Genomic DNA, 16,154 nt, shown 5'->3' with positions numbered 1-16,154 from the left:
CTGTATGTTGCTGTAGGTTTGAGTTGTATAAAAGGCTGTATGTTGCTGTAGGTTGTATAAAAAGGCTGTATGTTGCTGAGGTTTGTATAAAAGGCTGTATGTTGCTATAGGTTTGAGTTGTATAAAAGGCTGTATGTTATTATAGGTTTGAGTTGTAAACAAGGCTGTATGTTGCTATAGGTCTGAGTTGTATAAAAGGCTGTATGTTGCTATAGGTTTGAGTTGTATAAAAGGCTGTATGTTGCTATAGGTTTGAGTTGTAAAAAAGGCTGTATGTTGCTATAGGTTTGAGTTGTATAAAAGGCTGTATGTTGCTATAGGTTTGAGTTGTAAACAAGGCTGTATGTTGCTATAGGTTTGAGTTGTATAAAAGGCTGTATGTTGCTATAGGTCTGAGTTGTATAAAAGGCTGTATGTTGCTGTAGGTTTGAGTTGTATAAAAGGGGCTGTATGTTGCTATTTGAGTTGTTAAAAGGCTGTATGTTGCTGTATGTTGCTGTAGGTTGTATAAAAGGCTGTATGTTGCTATAAAAGGCTGTATGTTGCTGTAGGTCTGTATTGCTGTAGGTAAGGCTGTATGTTATTAGTTATTTGTATAAATAAAGGCTAGGCTGTATGTTGCTATAGGTTTGAGTTGTAAAAAGGCTGTATGTTGCTATAGGTTTGAGTTGTATAAAAGGCTGTATTTGTTGCAAGGCTGTAGGTTTGAGTTGTATAAAAGGCTGTATGTTGCTATTTGAGTTGTATAAAAGGCTGTATGTTATTATAGGTTTGAGTTGTAAACAAGGCTGTATGTTGCTGTAGGTTTGAGTTGTATAAAAGGCTGTATGTTGCTAGGTTTGAGTTGTATAAAAGGCTGTATGTTATTATAGGTTTGAGTTATAAACAAGGCTGTATGTTGCTATAGGTTTGAGTTGTATAAAAGGCTGTATGTTGCTGTGGTTTGTTAGGCTTATGTTGCTGTAGGTTTGTTGAAAAAGGCTGTATGTTGCTGTAGGTTTGAGTTGTATAAAAGGCTGTATGTTGCTGTAGGTTTGAGTTGTATAAAAGGCTGTATGTTGCTGTAGGTTTGAGTTGTAAAGGTTTTGAGCTATAACCAAGGCTGTATGTTGCTATAGGTTTGAGTTGTATAAAAAGGCTGTATGTTGCTATAGGTTTGAGTTGTATAAAAGGCTGTATGTTGTGTAGGTTTGAGTTGAAAAGGCTGTATGTTGTTATAGGTTTGAGTAAAAAGGCTGTATGTTGCTGGGTTTGATTGTATAAAAGGCTGTATGTTGCTGTAGGTTTGAGTTGTAAAAAGGCTGTAAAGGCTGTATGTATAAACTGTAGGTTTGAGTTGTATAAAAGGCTGTATGTTATTATAGGTTTGAGTTGTATAAAAGGCTGTATGTTGCTGTAGGTTTGAGTTGTATAAAAGGCAGTTGTAAACAAGGCTGTATTTTGTCCTGTAGGTTTGAGTTGTATAAAAGGCTGTATGTTATTATAGGTTTGAGTTGTATAAAAGGCTGTATGTTATTATAGGTTTGAGTTGTAAACAAGGCTGTATGTTATTATAGGTTTGAGTTGTATAAAAGGCTGTATGTTATTATAGGTTTGAGTTGTATAAAAGGCTGTATGTTATTATAGGTCTGAGTTGTAAACAAGGCTGTATGTTGTCCTGTAGGGTGATCTGGGGATGCCTGGAGCCCCTGGAATACCTGGCCCTTCAGTAAGTAGTACTTTTAATGATCTGCACACAACAGACGGATGCCGTGAATCTTCCATTTGTTCACACTCTTTTGCTGCACTTGATGCTGGCTACAGAAAACATCATGGCTGTCTAAGGAAATTATAACATGTCATGGATAAGGACTTCCCAAATCTATGAGAAATGACACAGACAGAACACAGAGATACTATAGTAGTATCCCCAGTGAACAACGCTCCATATGAACAGATATAATACTAAACCCAGTGAACAGTCCTTCAGATGTAATACTATACCCAGTGAACAGTCCTGCAGATGTAATACTATACCCAGTGAACAGTCCTGCAGATGTAATACTATACCCAGTGAACAGTCCTGCAGATGTAATACTATACCCAGTGAACAGTCCTGCAGATGTAATACCCCTATATAAACCCAGTGAACAGTCCTGCAGAGATGTAATACTATACCCAGTGAACAGTCCTGCAGATGTAATACTATACCCAGTGAACAGTCCTGCAGATGTAATACTATATGAACAGTCCTGCAGATGTAATACTATACCCAGAACAGTCCTGCAATGTAATACTATACCCAGTGAACAGTCCTGCAGATGTAATACTATACCCAGTGAACAGTCCTGCAGATGTAATACTATACCCAGTGAACAGTCCTGCAGATGTAATACTATACCCAGTGAACAGTCCTGCAGATGTAATACTATACCCAGTGAACAGTCCTTCAGATGTAATACTATACCCAGTGAACAGTCCTCAGATGTAATACTATACCCAGTGAACAGTCCTTTCAGATGTAATACCCAGTAACACCAGTGAACAGTCCTGCAGATGTAATACTATACCCAGTGAACAGTCCTCAGATGGCAATACTATACCCAGTGAACAGTCCTGCAGATGTAATACTATACCCAGTGAACAGTCCTTCAGATGTAATACTATACCCAGTGAACAGTCCTGCAGATGTAATACAGATCCTGTGTAATACTATACCCAGTGAACAGTCCTTCAGATGTAATACTATACCCAGTGAACAGTCCTCAGATGTAATACTATACCCAGTGAACAGTCAGATGTAATACTTCAGTGATCCTTCAGAATACTATACCCAGTGAACAGTCCTTCAGATGTAATACTATACCCAGTGAACAGTCCTTCAGATGTAATACTAAACCCAGTGAACAGTCCTGCAGATGTAATACTGTGAACAGTCCTTCAGATGTAATACTACCCAGTGAACAGTCCCTCAGTGAACAGTCCTTCAGATGTAATACTATACCCAGTGAACAGTCCCTCAGATGTAATACTATACCCAGTGAACAGTCCTTCAGATGTAATACTATACCCAGTGAACAGTCCTTCATATGAACAGATGTAATACTATACCCAGTGAACAGTCCTTCAGATGTAATACTATACCCAGTGAACAGTCCTTCATATGAACAGATGTAATACTATACCCAGTGAACAGTCCTTCAGATGTAATACTATACCCAGTGAACAGTCCCTCAGATGTAATACTAAACCCAGTGAACAGTCCTTCAGATGTAATACGATACCCAGTGAACAGTCCTTCAGATGTAATACTATACCCAGTGAACAGTCCTGCAGATGTAATACTATACCCAGTGAACAGTCCTGCAGATGTAATACTATACCCAGTGAACAGTCCTTCAGATTTAATACTATACCCAGTGAACAGTCCCTCAGATGTAATACTATACCCAGTGAACAGTCCTGCAGATGTAATACTATACCCAGTGAACAGTCCTTCAGATTTAATACTATACCCAGTGAACAGTCCCTCAGATGTAATACTATACCCAGTGAACAGTCCTGCAGATGTACACCCACTTAGAGGGCTGTAGTACAGTAATACCTGCTGGACAGGACAGCGTTGAGGTGCTAGCTAACATAGATGGGTAGATATATAAAACCTGTCTGAGAAGCTGTTTAATGTGGGGCATTCTCATCCTGTCTGTGTGATTGACAGGGGAAACCTGGAGCTCGCGGTGATTCGGGGATCCCTGGGGAACCGGTAAGTAAGCCGGATGCTTTTCTCTCTCTCTTGCTCTCTCGCTTGCTCTCTCTCACTCACTCACTCACTCACTCACTCACTCACTCACTCACTCACTCACTCACTCACTCACTCACTCACTCACTCACTCTCTCTCTCTCTCTCTCTCTCTCACACTCTCACGCTCTCTCGCTCTCTCTATCTCTCTCTCTCTCTCTCTCGCTCTCTCTCTCTCTCTCTCGCTCTCTCGCTCTCTCGCTCTCTCTCTCTCTTTCTCTCTCGCTCTCTCTCTCTCTCTCTCACTCACTCTCGCTCTCGCTCTCTCACTCTCTCGCTCTCTCTCTCTCTTTTTCTCTCTCTGTCAGCTGTCAGTCAAAGGCATCCCTCCTTCTGTCTGTCACACACACACAGTAACAGTAACAGTGACACATATGAGTGTTTATTCCCTGACAGGGTGAGAGGGGCCCGCTGGGGGAGACAGGATTCCCAGGACCTGAAGGACCCCAAGGTGCTCCTGTAAGGATTTTACTTTACCTCTGCTCCTCTTTCCTCATACCCCTGATTAGATACCTACCCTCAACGGGAGATAGTCCATACCCCTGATTAGATACCTACCCTCAACGGGAGATAGTCCATACCCCTGATTAGACACCTACCCTCAACGGGAGATAGTCCATACACCTGATTAGATACCTACCCTCAACGGGAGATAGTCCATACCCCTGATTATACACCTACCCTCAACGGGAGATAGTCCATACACCTGATTAGACACCTACCCTCAACGGGAGATAGTCCATACCCCTGATTAGATACCTACCCTCAACGGGAGATATTCCATACACCTGATTAGATACCTACCCTCAACGGAGATAGTCCATACCCCTGATTAGACACCTACCCTCAACGGGAGATAGTCCATACCCCTACCTGATTAGACACCTACCCTCAACGGGAGATAGTCCATACACCCTGATTAGACACCTACCCTCAACGGGAGATAGTCCATACACCTGAGAAACGAGATAGTCAAAAGATAGTCCATACCCTGATTAGACACCTACCTCAACGGGAGATAGTCCATACACCTGATTAGATACCTACCCTCAACGGGTTTTTCTCCTTTCCCATAGAAGAATCCTTTGAAGAACCCTTTTGGTTCCAGGTTTAACCCTTTGGGTTCCATGTAGGACCCTTTCTACATGTAACCCGAAAGGGTTCTAACTGGAACCAAAAGGGTTCTAACAAAAAGGGTTCTGGAACCAAAAAGGGTTCACCTTTGGGGACAGCCAAGAACCCTTTTGGAACCTTTTTTTCTAAGAGTGAACATGCAGAGCCAAGTGAAATGTCACTCTATGTACAGTACATACAGGGCCTTTGGAAAGTATTCAGACCCTTGACTTTTTCCACATTTTGTTACGTTTCAGCCTTATTCTAAAATGGATTCAATTGTTTTCCCCCATCATCAATCTACACACAATACCCCTTAATGACAAAGAAAAAAACAGGTTTTTAGAAATGATCATTTATCAACAACAACAAAATGAAATATGAAACATGTTTATTTAATCCATTTTAGAATAAGAAAAAAAACGTGGGAAAAGTCAAAGGGTCTGAATATGCCAATGTTCCCAATGAACAGAGAGTAGATGGTTCCTACTTATTGATGAGAGATGTGTTCCTCTATGACTGTATAGGCTCAGACTGCCAGTATGCCGGTAGACATAGTTTATATTGATAACAACACAGTCCCTCACATTGCAGAGCCAAGTGCTGTGTTACATTTACCATAGATGTCTGCATTTCCGTGTCAATGAAAGAGCTTGATTTAAGAGACAATCTGTTTAAATCTGGTTATTAGTCCAGGCTTGTTTTGCAGAACGATGACATTATTGTATGTTGTTATCATCAGAAATGGTTTCTTTAGTTATAATTCCATCAGTCTGTAAGCAGAGAGTGGAACATTAGTGTTCACACAGCAATCACCATCGTTATCCCACGCTTCAGATACCCCATTAACTGTGGAGAGAGATTACTCTGTCTGTCACAAACGGCACCCTATTCCCTATATAGTACACTACTTTGACCAGAGCCCTATTCCCTATATAGTACACTACTTTGACCAGAGCCCTATTCCCTATATAGTACACTACTTTGACCAGAGCGCTATTCCCTATATAGTGCACTACTTTAACCAGAGCCCTATTCCCTATTTGGTACACTACTTTGACCAGAGCCCTATTCCCTATATAGTACACTACTTTGACCAGAGCCCTATTCCCTATATAGTGCACTACTTTAACCAGAGCCCTATTCCCTATTTGGTACACTACATTGACCAAAGCCCTATTCCCTATATAGTGCTCTACTTTGACCAAAGCCCTATTCCCTATATAGTGCACTACATTGACCAGAGCCCTATTCCCTATGTAGTACATGACTGTATTGCAGTATATAGGGAATAGGGTGCCATTTGAGACGGATATCCAGAATGCACCAGGGCCGACCCGAGCGAACGTTGGATTGTTGGAGTTGATACAAAATATCTTTGTTTTCCTTCTTTGTGTTCTGGTCGTTCCTTGAGCAGGGGAGGCCCGGGAAAGATGGACTTCCTGGGTACGAGGTGAGAGAAAATAACATACATACATACATACATACATACATACATACATACATACATACATACATACACACACACACACACACACACACACACACACACACACACACACACACACACAATACACACACACACACACACACACACACACACACACACACACACACACACACACAACCATTTATGTCCTCAACAAAAAGACGTATACCAGCAGCATCATAGATTGACAGTAGTGCTGTTATCTAGCCCTTGAGCTACGGCATCACAACAGGTGCATTAAACCACTTCTATTTGCATATCAGACCATTTAATGATAATGACTCAAAGGTATCCTGCAGATGTTGGGCTGTGTTGACTTTTAGTCTTTTGTATACTAACTATACAGTTAATGCTGGGAGGCAGTCATAGATAACTGTTTGTGAAAAAGAGAAGAATGATCTATTTTCATGTACTGCAGATACATCACTAGTTGTGTTTTGTACTCTGTCATAACATCACTAGTTGTGTTTTGTACTGTCATATGACATCACTAAAACATCACTAGTTGTGTTTTGTACTGTCATATGACATCACTAGTTGTGTTTTGTACTGTCATATGACATCACTAGTTGTTTTGTACTTCATATGACATCACTAGTTGTGTTTTGTACTGTCATATGACATCACTAGTTGTGTTTTGTACTGTCATATGACATCACTAGTTGTGTTTTGTACTGTCATATGACATCACTAGTTGTGTTTTGTACTGTCATATGACATCACTAGTTGTGTTTGTCATATGACATCACTAGTTGTGTTTTGTACATATGACATCACTAGTTGTGTTTTGTACTGTCATATGACATCACTAGTTGTGTTTTGTCATATGACATCACTAGTTGTCATATGACATCACTAGTTGTGTTTTGTACTCTGTCATATGACATCACTAGTTGTGTTTTGTACTCTGTCATATGACATCACTAGTTGTGTTTTGTACTCTGTCATATGACATCACTAGTTGTGTTTTGTACTGTCATATGACATCACTAGTTGTGTTTTGTACTCTGTCATATGATTGTGTTTTGTACATCACATCACTAGTTGTGTTTTGTACTCTGTCATATGACATCACTAGTTGTGTTTTGTACTCTGTCATATGACATCACTAGTTGTGTTTTGTACTCTGTCATATGACATCACTAGTTGTGTTTTGTACTCTGTCATATGACATCACTAGTTGTGTTTTGTACTGTCATATGACATCACTAGTTGTGTTTTGTACTCTGTCATATGACATCACTAGTTGTGTTTTGTACTCTGTCATATGACATCACTAGTTGTGTTTTGTACTCTGTCATATAACATCACTAGTTGTGTTTTGTATTCTGTCATATGACATCACTAGTTGTTGTCACTAATGACAGCCTAGGAACAGTGGGTTAACTGCAGGTTCAGGGGCAGAACGACAGATTTGTACCTTGTCAGCTCGGGGGTTTGAACTTGCAACCTTCCGGTTACTAGTCCAACGCTCTAACCACTAGGCTACCCTGTTTTGCTGAATTATGACAGTATGATTCACCTTCATTTCCATTCTAATTAGCTGAACTATAACAGATAGAGTAACTGGTCGGTACATTGGTACATCTGTCAGTCTATATCACAGAGATCTCAACAGTGAGCGGAAGGAAGGGCCAACTTCTTATTATTTCACCCACTTCCATCAACAACATCTTGGAGAGGGAGAGAGGGGAGAGGGAGAGAGGGAGAGAGGGGGAGAGGGGAGGGAGAGAGGGGGAGAGAGAGGGGGGAGAGGGGAGAGAGAGGGAGAGAGGGAGAGAGGGGAGAGGGAGAGAGAGAGAGGGAGGGAGAGAGGGAGAGGGGGAGAGGGAGGGAGAGAGAGGGGAGGGAGAGAGGGAGAGAGGGAGGGATAGAGGGGAGAGGGAGAGAGGGAGAGGGGAGAGGGAGGGGAGAGGGGGGAGAGGGAGAGGGGGGGAGAGAGGGGGAGAGGGAGGGAGGGAGAGAGGGGAGGGAGGGAGGGAGAGGGAGAGAGGGAGGGGGAGGGAGAGAGGGGGAGAGGGAGAGAGGAAGAGAGGGGAGAGGGAGAGAGGGAGGGAGAGATGGAGAGAGGGGGAGAGGGAGAGAGGGGGAGAGAGGGAGAGGTGGAGGGAGAGAGGGAGAGAGGGGGAGAGAGGGAGAGAGGGGGGGGAGAGGGAGAGAGGGGGGAGAGAGGGAGAGGTGGAGGGAGAGAGGGAGATTTTAATGCCTTGTTGTTAGATTGTGTATCTCTTGTTCTCAATCATTTGGTGGGGCAACACTGCCATCTAGCAGGTGAATGTGCTCCTATTCTAAACATTCCCTAAAAACTCCTCTCACTGTACTGCAATGATCTGGCTTTGAGGTTTAATGCCAGGCCCAGAGAGCGACGATGGAAGTCGAATTCAGTGGGCACGATGATAGATGTAAGCCTCCCATCAGGCGTTGGGGAATAACATAGCAGAAATAAAAAATAGAGAGAGGCTGCAGATGAATGTAGGCGAGGAGGAGGAGAACAGAGTTAGTTCTCTGCTGCCCGTTGCTTTTAAAAACCACATGATCGTGCCAGATTGTATTTTGCATGGAGACAGTAATCCTCACAGTAAATGGATACAAAGATGTTCCCAGAGGTTATACAGTCAGTGAGATGGAGGGAGCGAGGGAGACCTGGAAAGCAAGAGAGGAGAGGAGAATGGAGAGGTGTAGTTCTGAGAGCAGTGTTGCACATAGAGCTAACGACAGGTGTTTCTCTCCCAGCGAGGGAGGGAGGCTGGCAGGCAGGCAGAGTAGGTGGAGGGAGGGAGGGAGGGAGGCAGAGTAGGTGGAGGGAGGGAGGCCTGGAAAGCAAGAGAGGAGAGGAGAATGGAGAGGTGTAGTTCAGAGAGCAGTGTTGCACATAGAGCTAACGACAGGTGTTTCTCTCCCAGCGAGGGAGGGAGGGATGGAGCAGGCAAGCAGAGTAGGTGGAGGGAGGGAGGGGGAGGGAGGGAGGGAGGGAGGGAGGGAGGGAGGGAGGGAGGGAGGGAGGGAGGGAGGGGGAGGGAGGGAGGGAGGGAGGGAGGGAGCAGGGGGAGGGGAGGGAGGGGAGGAGGGAGGGAGGGAGGGAGGGAGGGGGAGGGAGGGGGAGGGAGGGAGGGAGGGAGGGAGGGAGGGAGGGAGGGAGGGAGGGGAGGGAGGGGGAGGGAGGGAGGGAGGGAGGGAGGGAGGGAGGAGGGAGGGAGGGAGGGAGGGAGGGGAGGGAGGGAGGGAGGGAGGGGGAGGGAGGGAGGGAGGGAGGGAGGGAGGGAGGGAGGGGGAGGGAGGGAGGGAGGGAGGGAGGGAGGGAGGGAGGGAGGGAGGGAGGGAGGGAGGGAGGGAGGGAGGGGGAGGGGGGAGGGAGGGAGGCATACAGTCCACAGAGGGAAGTGGGGCTATGTGATGCAGGGAAGCTGTGACAGACACTGTGGAAGGTGAAACACAGTCCTTGGAGAACTCCATACATCCTCAGACACAGGAACAACAGTCATCCCAGAATCATTTAAAAAGGTTGTTTTTTGATTGAGAATTTGGAATGAACAACATCCTGTCAATCACTTCACTGCTGCCACCAATTGTTAAGATTATAAAGGGACCTGGCAGTCTAGATATCGCAACAATAAACCTTTTTGAATGTGAATAAGCTAAGACACAAGCGTGGGTTGGGAAATTTAAAATGATAAGCAATCATTAAATGACCCTGAGTGTGGAGGATTGGTTGATGTTGATGGGGGTGATTACAGAGCAACAGATTAGACCCACGTTGGCCTCAGTGGGTGTCTGAACAAAAGCAGTGTGCTTTTGAGTGCTAGGAGAGGAGAGGAGAGGAGAGGATAGAAGAGAAGAGAAGAGAAGAGAAGAGAAGAGAAGAGAAGAGAAGAGGAGAGGAGAGGAGAGGAGAGGAGAGGAGAGGAGAGGAGAGGAGAGGAGAGGAGGAAAGTCAGATTTAGAGAGAGGGAGGAAAGGAGAGAAGACAAAGAGAAAGGAGAAGACAAAGAGAGGAGTGGGTAAAGAGAGAGAAGACAAAGAGAGGAGTGGGTAAAGAGAGAGAAGACGAGCCTTGGGGTCATCTTCATTCCAAATATCCAATTATTTAGCAGTCTCTCTGGTCTGGAGGGACTTCTCTGTCTCTCTGCAATCAGCGCAGAGTATTTCAGACAGAACCTGCACTCCTCTGTCATGTGTTCATACTGTGATCTGTTTTATCTTCTTACAGGGAGCCACAGGTAGACTAGGAGACAGAGGGTCCAAGGGAGAACGGGTAAGCACCTTTATTTTGTTTCTCTGACGCGGTTTTCCATAAACACAACTCATTGTTTGTGATGGAAAAATATCACACAGAACCTAACCCAACCAAAAGGCAATGATGCATAGAAACACATGTTTTTCCCCCTGAGGTGCCTAAGAATTTGATAAAGGCATCTGAAATTCAATGCATTTTGTATGCCACCATTGTATTTCTGAAACCCCTATTTATAAAGCCCTGTCACAGTCTCCTATAGTGTAATCTGTTTATAAAGCCCTGTCACAGTCTCCTACAGTGTAATCTGTTTCTAAAGCCCTGTCACAGTCTCCTATAGTGTAATCTGTTTCTAAAGCCCTGTCACAGTCTTCTACAGTGTAATCTGTTTATAAAGCCCTGTCACAGTCTCCTACAGTGTAATCTGTTTCTAAAGCCCTGTCACAGTCTCCTACAGTGTAATCTGTTTCTAAAGCCCTGTCACAGTCTTCTACAGTGTAATCTGTTTATAAAGCCCTGTCACAGTCTTCTACAGTGTAATCTGTTTATAAAGCCCTGTCACAGTCTTCTACAGTGTAATCTGTTTCTAAAGCCCTGTCACAGTCTTCTACAGTGTAATCTGTTTCTAAAGCCCTGTCACAGTCTTCTACAGTGTAATCTGTTTCTAAAGCCCTGTCACAGTCTTCTACAGTGTAATCTGTTTCTAAAGCCCTGTCACAGTCTTCTACAGTGTAATCTGTTTATAAAGCCCTGTCACAGTCTTCTACAGTGTAATCTGTTTCTAAAGCCCTGTCACAGTCTTCTACAGTGTAATCTGTTTATAAAGCCCTGTCACAGTCTGTTTCTACAGTCTTCTAATGTAATCTGTTTCTAAAGCCCTGTCACAGTCTTCTACAGTGTAATCTGTTTCTAAAGCCCTGTCACAGTCTTCTACAGTGTAATCTGTTTCTAAAGCCCTGTCACAGTCTTCTACAGTGTAATCTGTTTCTAAAGCCCTGTCACAGTCTTCTACAGTGTAATCTGTTTCTAAAGCCCTGTCACAGTCTTCTACAGTGTAATCTGTTTCTAAAGCCCTGTCACAGTCTTCTACAGTGTAATCTGTTTCTAAAGCCCTGTCACAGTCTTCTACAGTGTAATCTGTTTCTAAAGCCCTGTCACAGTCTTCTACAGTGTAATCTGTTTCTAAAGCCCTGTCACAGTCTTCTACAGTGTAATCTGTTTCTAAAGCCCTGTCACAGTCTTCTACAGTGTAATCTGTTTCTAAAGCCCTGTCACAGTCTTCTACAGTGTAATCTGTTTCTAAAGCCCTGTCACAGTCTTCTACAGTGTAATCTGTTTCTAAAGCCCTGTCACAGTCTTCTACAGTGTAATCTGTTTCTAAAGCCCTGTTTCTAAAGCCCTGTCACAGTCTTCTACAGTGTAATCTGTTTCTAAAGCCCTGTCACAGTCTTCTACAGTGTAATCTGTTTCTAAAGCCCTGTCACAGTCTTCTACAGTGTAATCTGTTTCTAAAGCCCTGTCACAGTCTTCTACAGTGTAATCTGTTTCTAAAGCCCTGTCACAGTCTTCTACAGTGTTATCTGTTTATAAAGCCCTGTCACAGTCTTCTACAGTGTAATCTGTTTATAAAGCCCTGTCACAGTCTTCTACAGTGTAATCTGTTTCTAAAGCCCTGTCACAGTCTTCTAAAGTGTCAATCTGTTTGCTAAAGCCCTGTCACAGTCTTCTACAGTGTAATCTGTTTCTAAAGCCCTGTCACAGTCTTCTAGTCTGTTTATAAAGCCCTGTCACAGTCTTCTACAGTGCAATCTGTTTCTAAAGCCCTGTCACAGTCTTCTACAGTGTAATCTGTTTCTAAAGCCCTGTCACAGTCTTCTACAGTGTAATCTGTTTAAAGCCCTAAAGCCCTGTCACAGTCTTCTACAGTGTAATCTGTTTATAAAGCCCTGTCACAGTCTTCTACAGTGTAATCTGTTTCTAAAGCCCTGTCACAGTCTTCTACAGTGTAATCTGTTTATAACGCCCTGTCACAGTTTTCTACGGTGTAATCTGTTTCTAAAGCCCTGTCACAGTCTTCTACAGTGTAATCTGTTTCTAAAGCCCTGTCACAGTCTTCTACAGTGTAATCTGTTTCTAAAGCCCTGTCACAGTCTTCTACAATGTAATCTGTTTCTAAAGCCCTGTCACAGTCTTCTACAGTGTAATCTGTTTATAAATGCTAGTGATGGCGGTTTGTAGGAGAGCTAAAATACATGGTGACAGAATTGGCCACCGACCCTGGGGATGTGTATCTGAGTGGGCTCAATCAGGGTAATGGCTGGATGAGGACTGTTTGTGTAATGCTGAGGCGTTGGTAGCGACAGTATCAGCCCAAAGCCAGAGTGGCCTTATGCCAATGCTCTATCAGAATGCCTCCGCTACAGTCTGGAGTGGGACTGACAACAACCCCCTCACCCTTTTATTTATCCAGGCAAGTCAATTAAGAATATTTTCTTATTTACAATGATGGCCTATTTAAATAAAGTGATTGTAGATCTGAACTGGAGGGGTGAACTGTAAACCACATGGCGGGAGCTCACCAGCCAGCTGGATTTAATCATTATACATATTGGTATATTGGAATGTATATGTATTGTTTTATATTGTCAGGTATTACTGCACTGTTGGAACTAGGAACATAAGCTTTTCACTACACCCTTCGATAACATCTGCTAAATATGTGTACATGACCAATACAAATTTGATTTGATTGTTCTTTACTGATCTCCTACTGCAGGGGACCCAGGGATACCTGGAGCGAGGGGAGTCCAAGGAGAGAGGGGAAGGACAGGAGACCCAGGAATAGTGGGACCTATTGGGCCCCAAGGCCACCGAGGAGACCCTGGGCCCCCAGGTCCCATAGCATCACCAAGCCCTCTGGTACGTTGGTTATATCTCCTCCAAACACACCAAGCCCTCTGGTACATTGGTTATATCTCCACCAAACACATCATGGCCTCTGGTATGTTGGTTATGTCTGCTCGAAACACACCAAGCCCTCTGGTACGTTGGTTATATCTCCACCAAACACACCAAGCCCTCTGGTACGTTGGTTATATCTCCTCCAAACACACCAAGCCCTCTGGTACGTTGGTTATATCTCCTCCAAACACACCAAGCCCTCTGGTACGTTGGTTATATCTCCTCCAAACACACCAAGCCCTCTGGTACGTTGGTTATATCTCCTCCAAACACACCAAGCCCTCTGGTACGTTGGTTATATCTCCACCAAACACACCAAGCCCTCTGGTACGTTGGTTATATCTCCTCCAAACACACCAAGCCCTCTGGTACGTTGGTTATATCTCCTCCAAACACACCAAGCCCTCTGGTACGTTGGTTATATCTCCTCCAAACACACCAAGCCCTCTGGTACGTTGGTTATATCTCCACCAAACACACCAAGCCCTCTGGTACATTGGTTATATCTCCTCCAAACACACCAAGCCCTCTGGTACGTTGGTTATATCTCCTCCAAACACACCAAGCCCTCTGGTACGTTGGTTATATCTCCTCCAAACACACCAAGCCCTCTGGTACGTTGGTTATATCTCCCCAAACACACCAAGCCCTCTGGTACGTTGGTTATATCTCCTCCAAACACACCAAGCCCTCTGGTATGTTGGTTATATCTCCTCCAAACACACCAAGCCCTCTGGTACGTTGGTTATATCTCCTCCAAACATACCAAGCCCTCTGGTACGTTGGTTATATCTCCTCCAAACACACCAAGCCCTCTGGTACGTTGGTTATATCTCCACCAAACACACCAAGCACTCTGGTACGTTGTTATATCTCCTCCAAACACACCAAGCCCTCTGGTACGTTGGTTATATCTCCCCCAAACACACCAAGCCCTCTGGTACGTTGGTTATATCTCCTCCAAACACACCAAGCCCTCTGGTACGTTGGTTATATCTCCACCAAACACATCATGGCCTCTGGTACGTTGGTTATATCTCCTCCAAACACACCAAGCCCTCTGGTACGTTGGTTATATCTCCACCAAACACACCAAGCCCTCTGGTACGTTGGTTATATCTCCACCAAACACACCAAGCCCTCTGGTACGTTGGTTATATCTCCACCAAACACACCAAGCCCTCTGGTACGTTGGTTATATCTCCTCCAAACACACCAAGCCCTCTGGTACGTTGGTTATATCTCCACCAAACACACCAAGCCCTCTGGTACGTTGGTTATATCTCCTCCAAACACACCAAGCCCTCTGGTATGAATGTCTTATGTACACCCCTTCAAGGTATGTTTTACAGAGATCTCCCAACACTCATAGAGATCTCCCAACAGAGATCTCCCAACATTCATAGTCCAACCATAATCCCATAGAAATTCATGCTCCACATTTTTGTGTGTGTTTGTCTATGACAGTTTGTCTATCACACATAATTATAGAATCTAAACATCCTCCTTTCTTCAGTAGTCTAAGTAATTAGCGTATATCTCTCTTTCTCTGTAAATTAATGCAGTACTGCAGTAGCATAGAATTGTGTGGAGCTGTGTTGAGCAACATATGACACAGCAGATAACAGATAGGCATAATGAAGCCAGCTAGGTTGTTTCTGCTCCTCACCTCCCACTCCTCATCAGCTCAACCCACAGGGGGGTCGGGAGAGAGGGAAGGAGAGAAGGGCTAGAGAGAGAGGGGCGGAGAGAGGGAAGGAGAGACGGCTAGAGAAAGCGAGAGAAGGAGAGAGGGCTAGAGAGAGAGGGAAGGAGAGAGGGAAAGAGAGAGAGGGAAGGAGAGAGGGCTAGAGAGGGTGGGAAAGAGAGAGGGAAAGAGAGAGAGTGAAGGAGAGAGGGAAAGAGAGAGATGGAAGAAAGGAGAGAGATGGAAGAAATGAGAGAGATGGAAGAAATGAGAGAGAGAGGAAAGGAGAGAGATGGGGGAAATGAGAGAGAGAGAGGAAATGAGAGAGAGAGAGGAAAGAAGAGAGAGGGAGGAAAGGAGAGAGAGAGGGAGGAAATGAGAGAGAGAGGGAGGAAAGGATAGAGAAGGAGGAAAGGAGAGAGAGCGAGGAAAGGAGAGAGGAATAGAGAGAAGGAGAGAGATGGAGAGAGCATGGGAGTGAGGAGAGAGAGAAGGAGAGAGCGTGGGAGTGAGGAGAGAGAGAAGGAGAGAGCGTGGGAGTGAGGAGAGAGAGAAGGAGAGAGCGTGGTAGAGAGGAGAGAGAGAAGGAGAGAGTGTGGGAGTGAGGAGAGAGAGAAGGAGAGAGTGTGGGAGCGAGGAGAGAGAAGGAGAGAGTGTGGGAGTGAGGAGAGAGAGAAGGAGAGAGAGCGTGGGAAGGAGAGAGAGAAGAGAGAGAGCATGGGAGAGAGAGAGAAGGAGAGAGCGTGGGAGTGAGGAGAGAGAGAAGGAGAGAGCGTGGGAGTGAGGAGAGAGAGAAGGAGAGAGCGTGGGAGTGAGTGAGAGAGAAGGAGAGAGCGTGGGAGAGGAGAGAGAGAAGGAGAGAGCGTGGGGAGTGAGGAGAGAGAGAAGGAGAGAG

The 16,154-nt window shown here is 44.6% G+C and overlaps 1 protein-coding gene across 1 annotated transcript in view; it reads left to right on the top strand.

Annotated features, from left to right (window-relative positions):
* LOC118380046 (collagen alpha-1(XIX) chain-like) overlaps nt 1-16,154 on the top strand; it is a 35,540-nt gene that overhangs the window by 1,800 nt on the left and 17,586 nt on the right. The window contains exons 2-7 of the mRNA XM_052514280.1: nt 1,664-1,708; nt 3,698-3,742; nt 4,175-4,237; nt 6,309-6,344; nt 10,588-10,633; nt 13,388-13,530. Coding sequence (XP_052370240.1) covers nt 1,664-1,708; nt 3,698-3,742; nt 4,175-4,237; nt 6,309-6,344; nt 10,588-10,633; nt 13,388-13,530 — 378 coding nt within the window. The remainder of the gene's footprint in view (nt 1-1,663; nt 1,709-3,697; nt 3,743-4,174; nt 4,238-6,308; nt 6,345-10,587; nt 10,634-13,387; nt 13,531-16,154) is intronic.

Source organism: Oncorhynchus keta, unplaced genomic scaffold (assembly GCF_023373465.1).
Source record: "Oncorhynchus keta strain PuntledgeMale-10-30-2019 unplaced genomic scaffold, Oket_V2 Un_scaffold_17242_pilon_pilon, whole genome shotgun sequence".
Lineage (NCBI taxonomy): Eukaryota > Metazoa > Chordata > Actinopteri > Salmoniformes > Salmonidae > Oncorhynchus > Oncorhynchus keta.
Note: the sequence above shows the minus strand (reverse complement) of the source record. Positions and strands in the feature narration are given on the sequence as shown.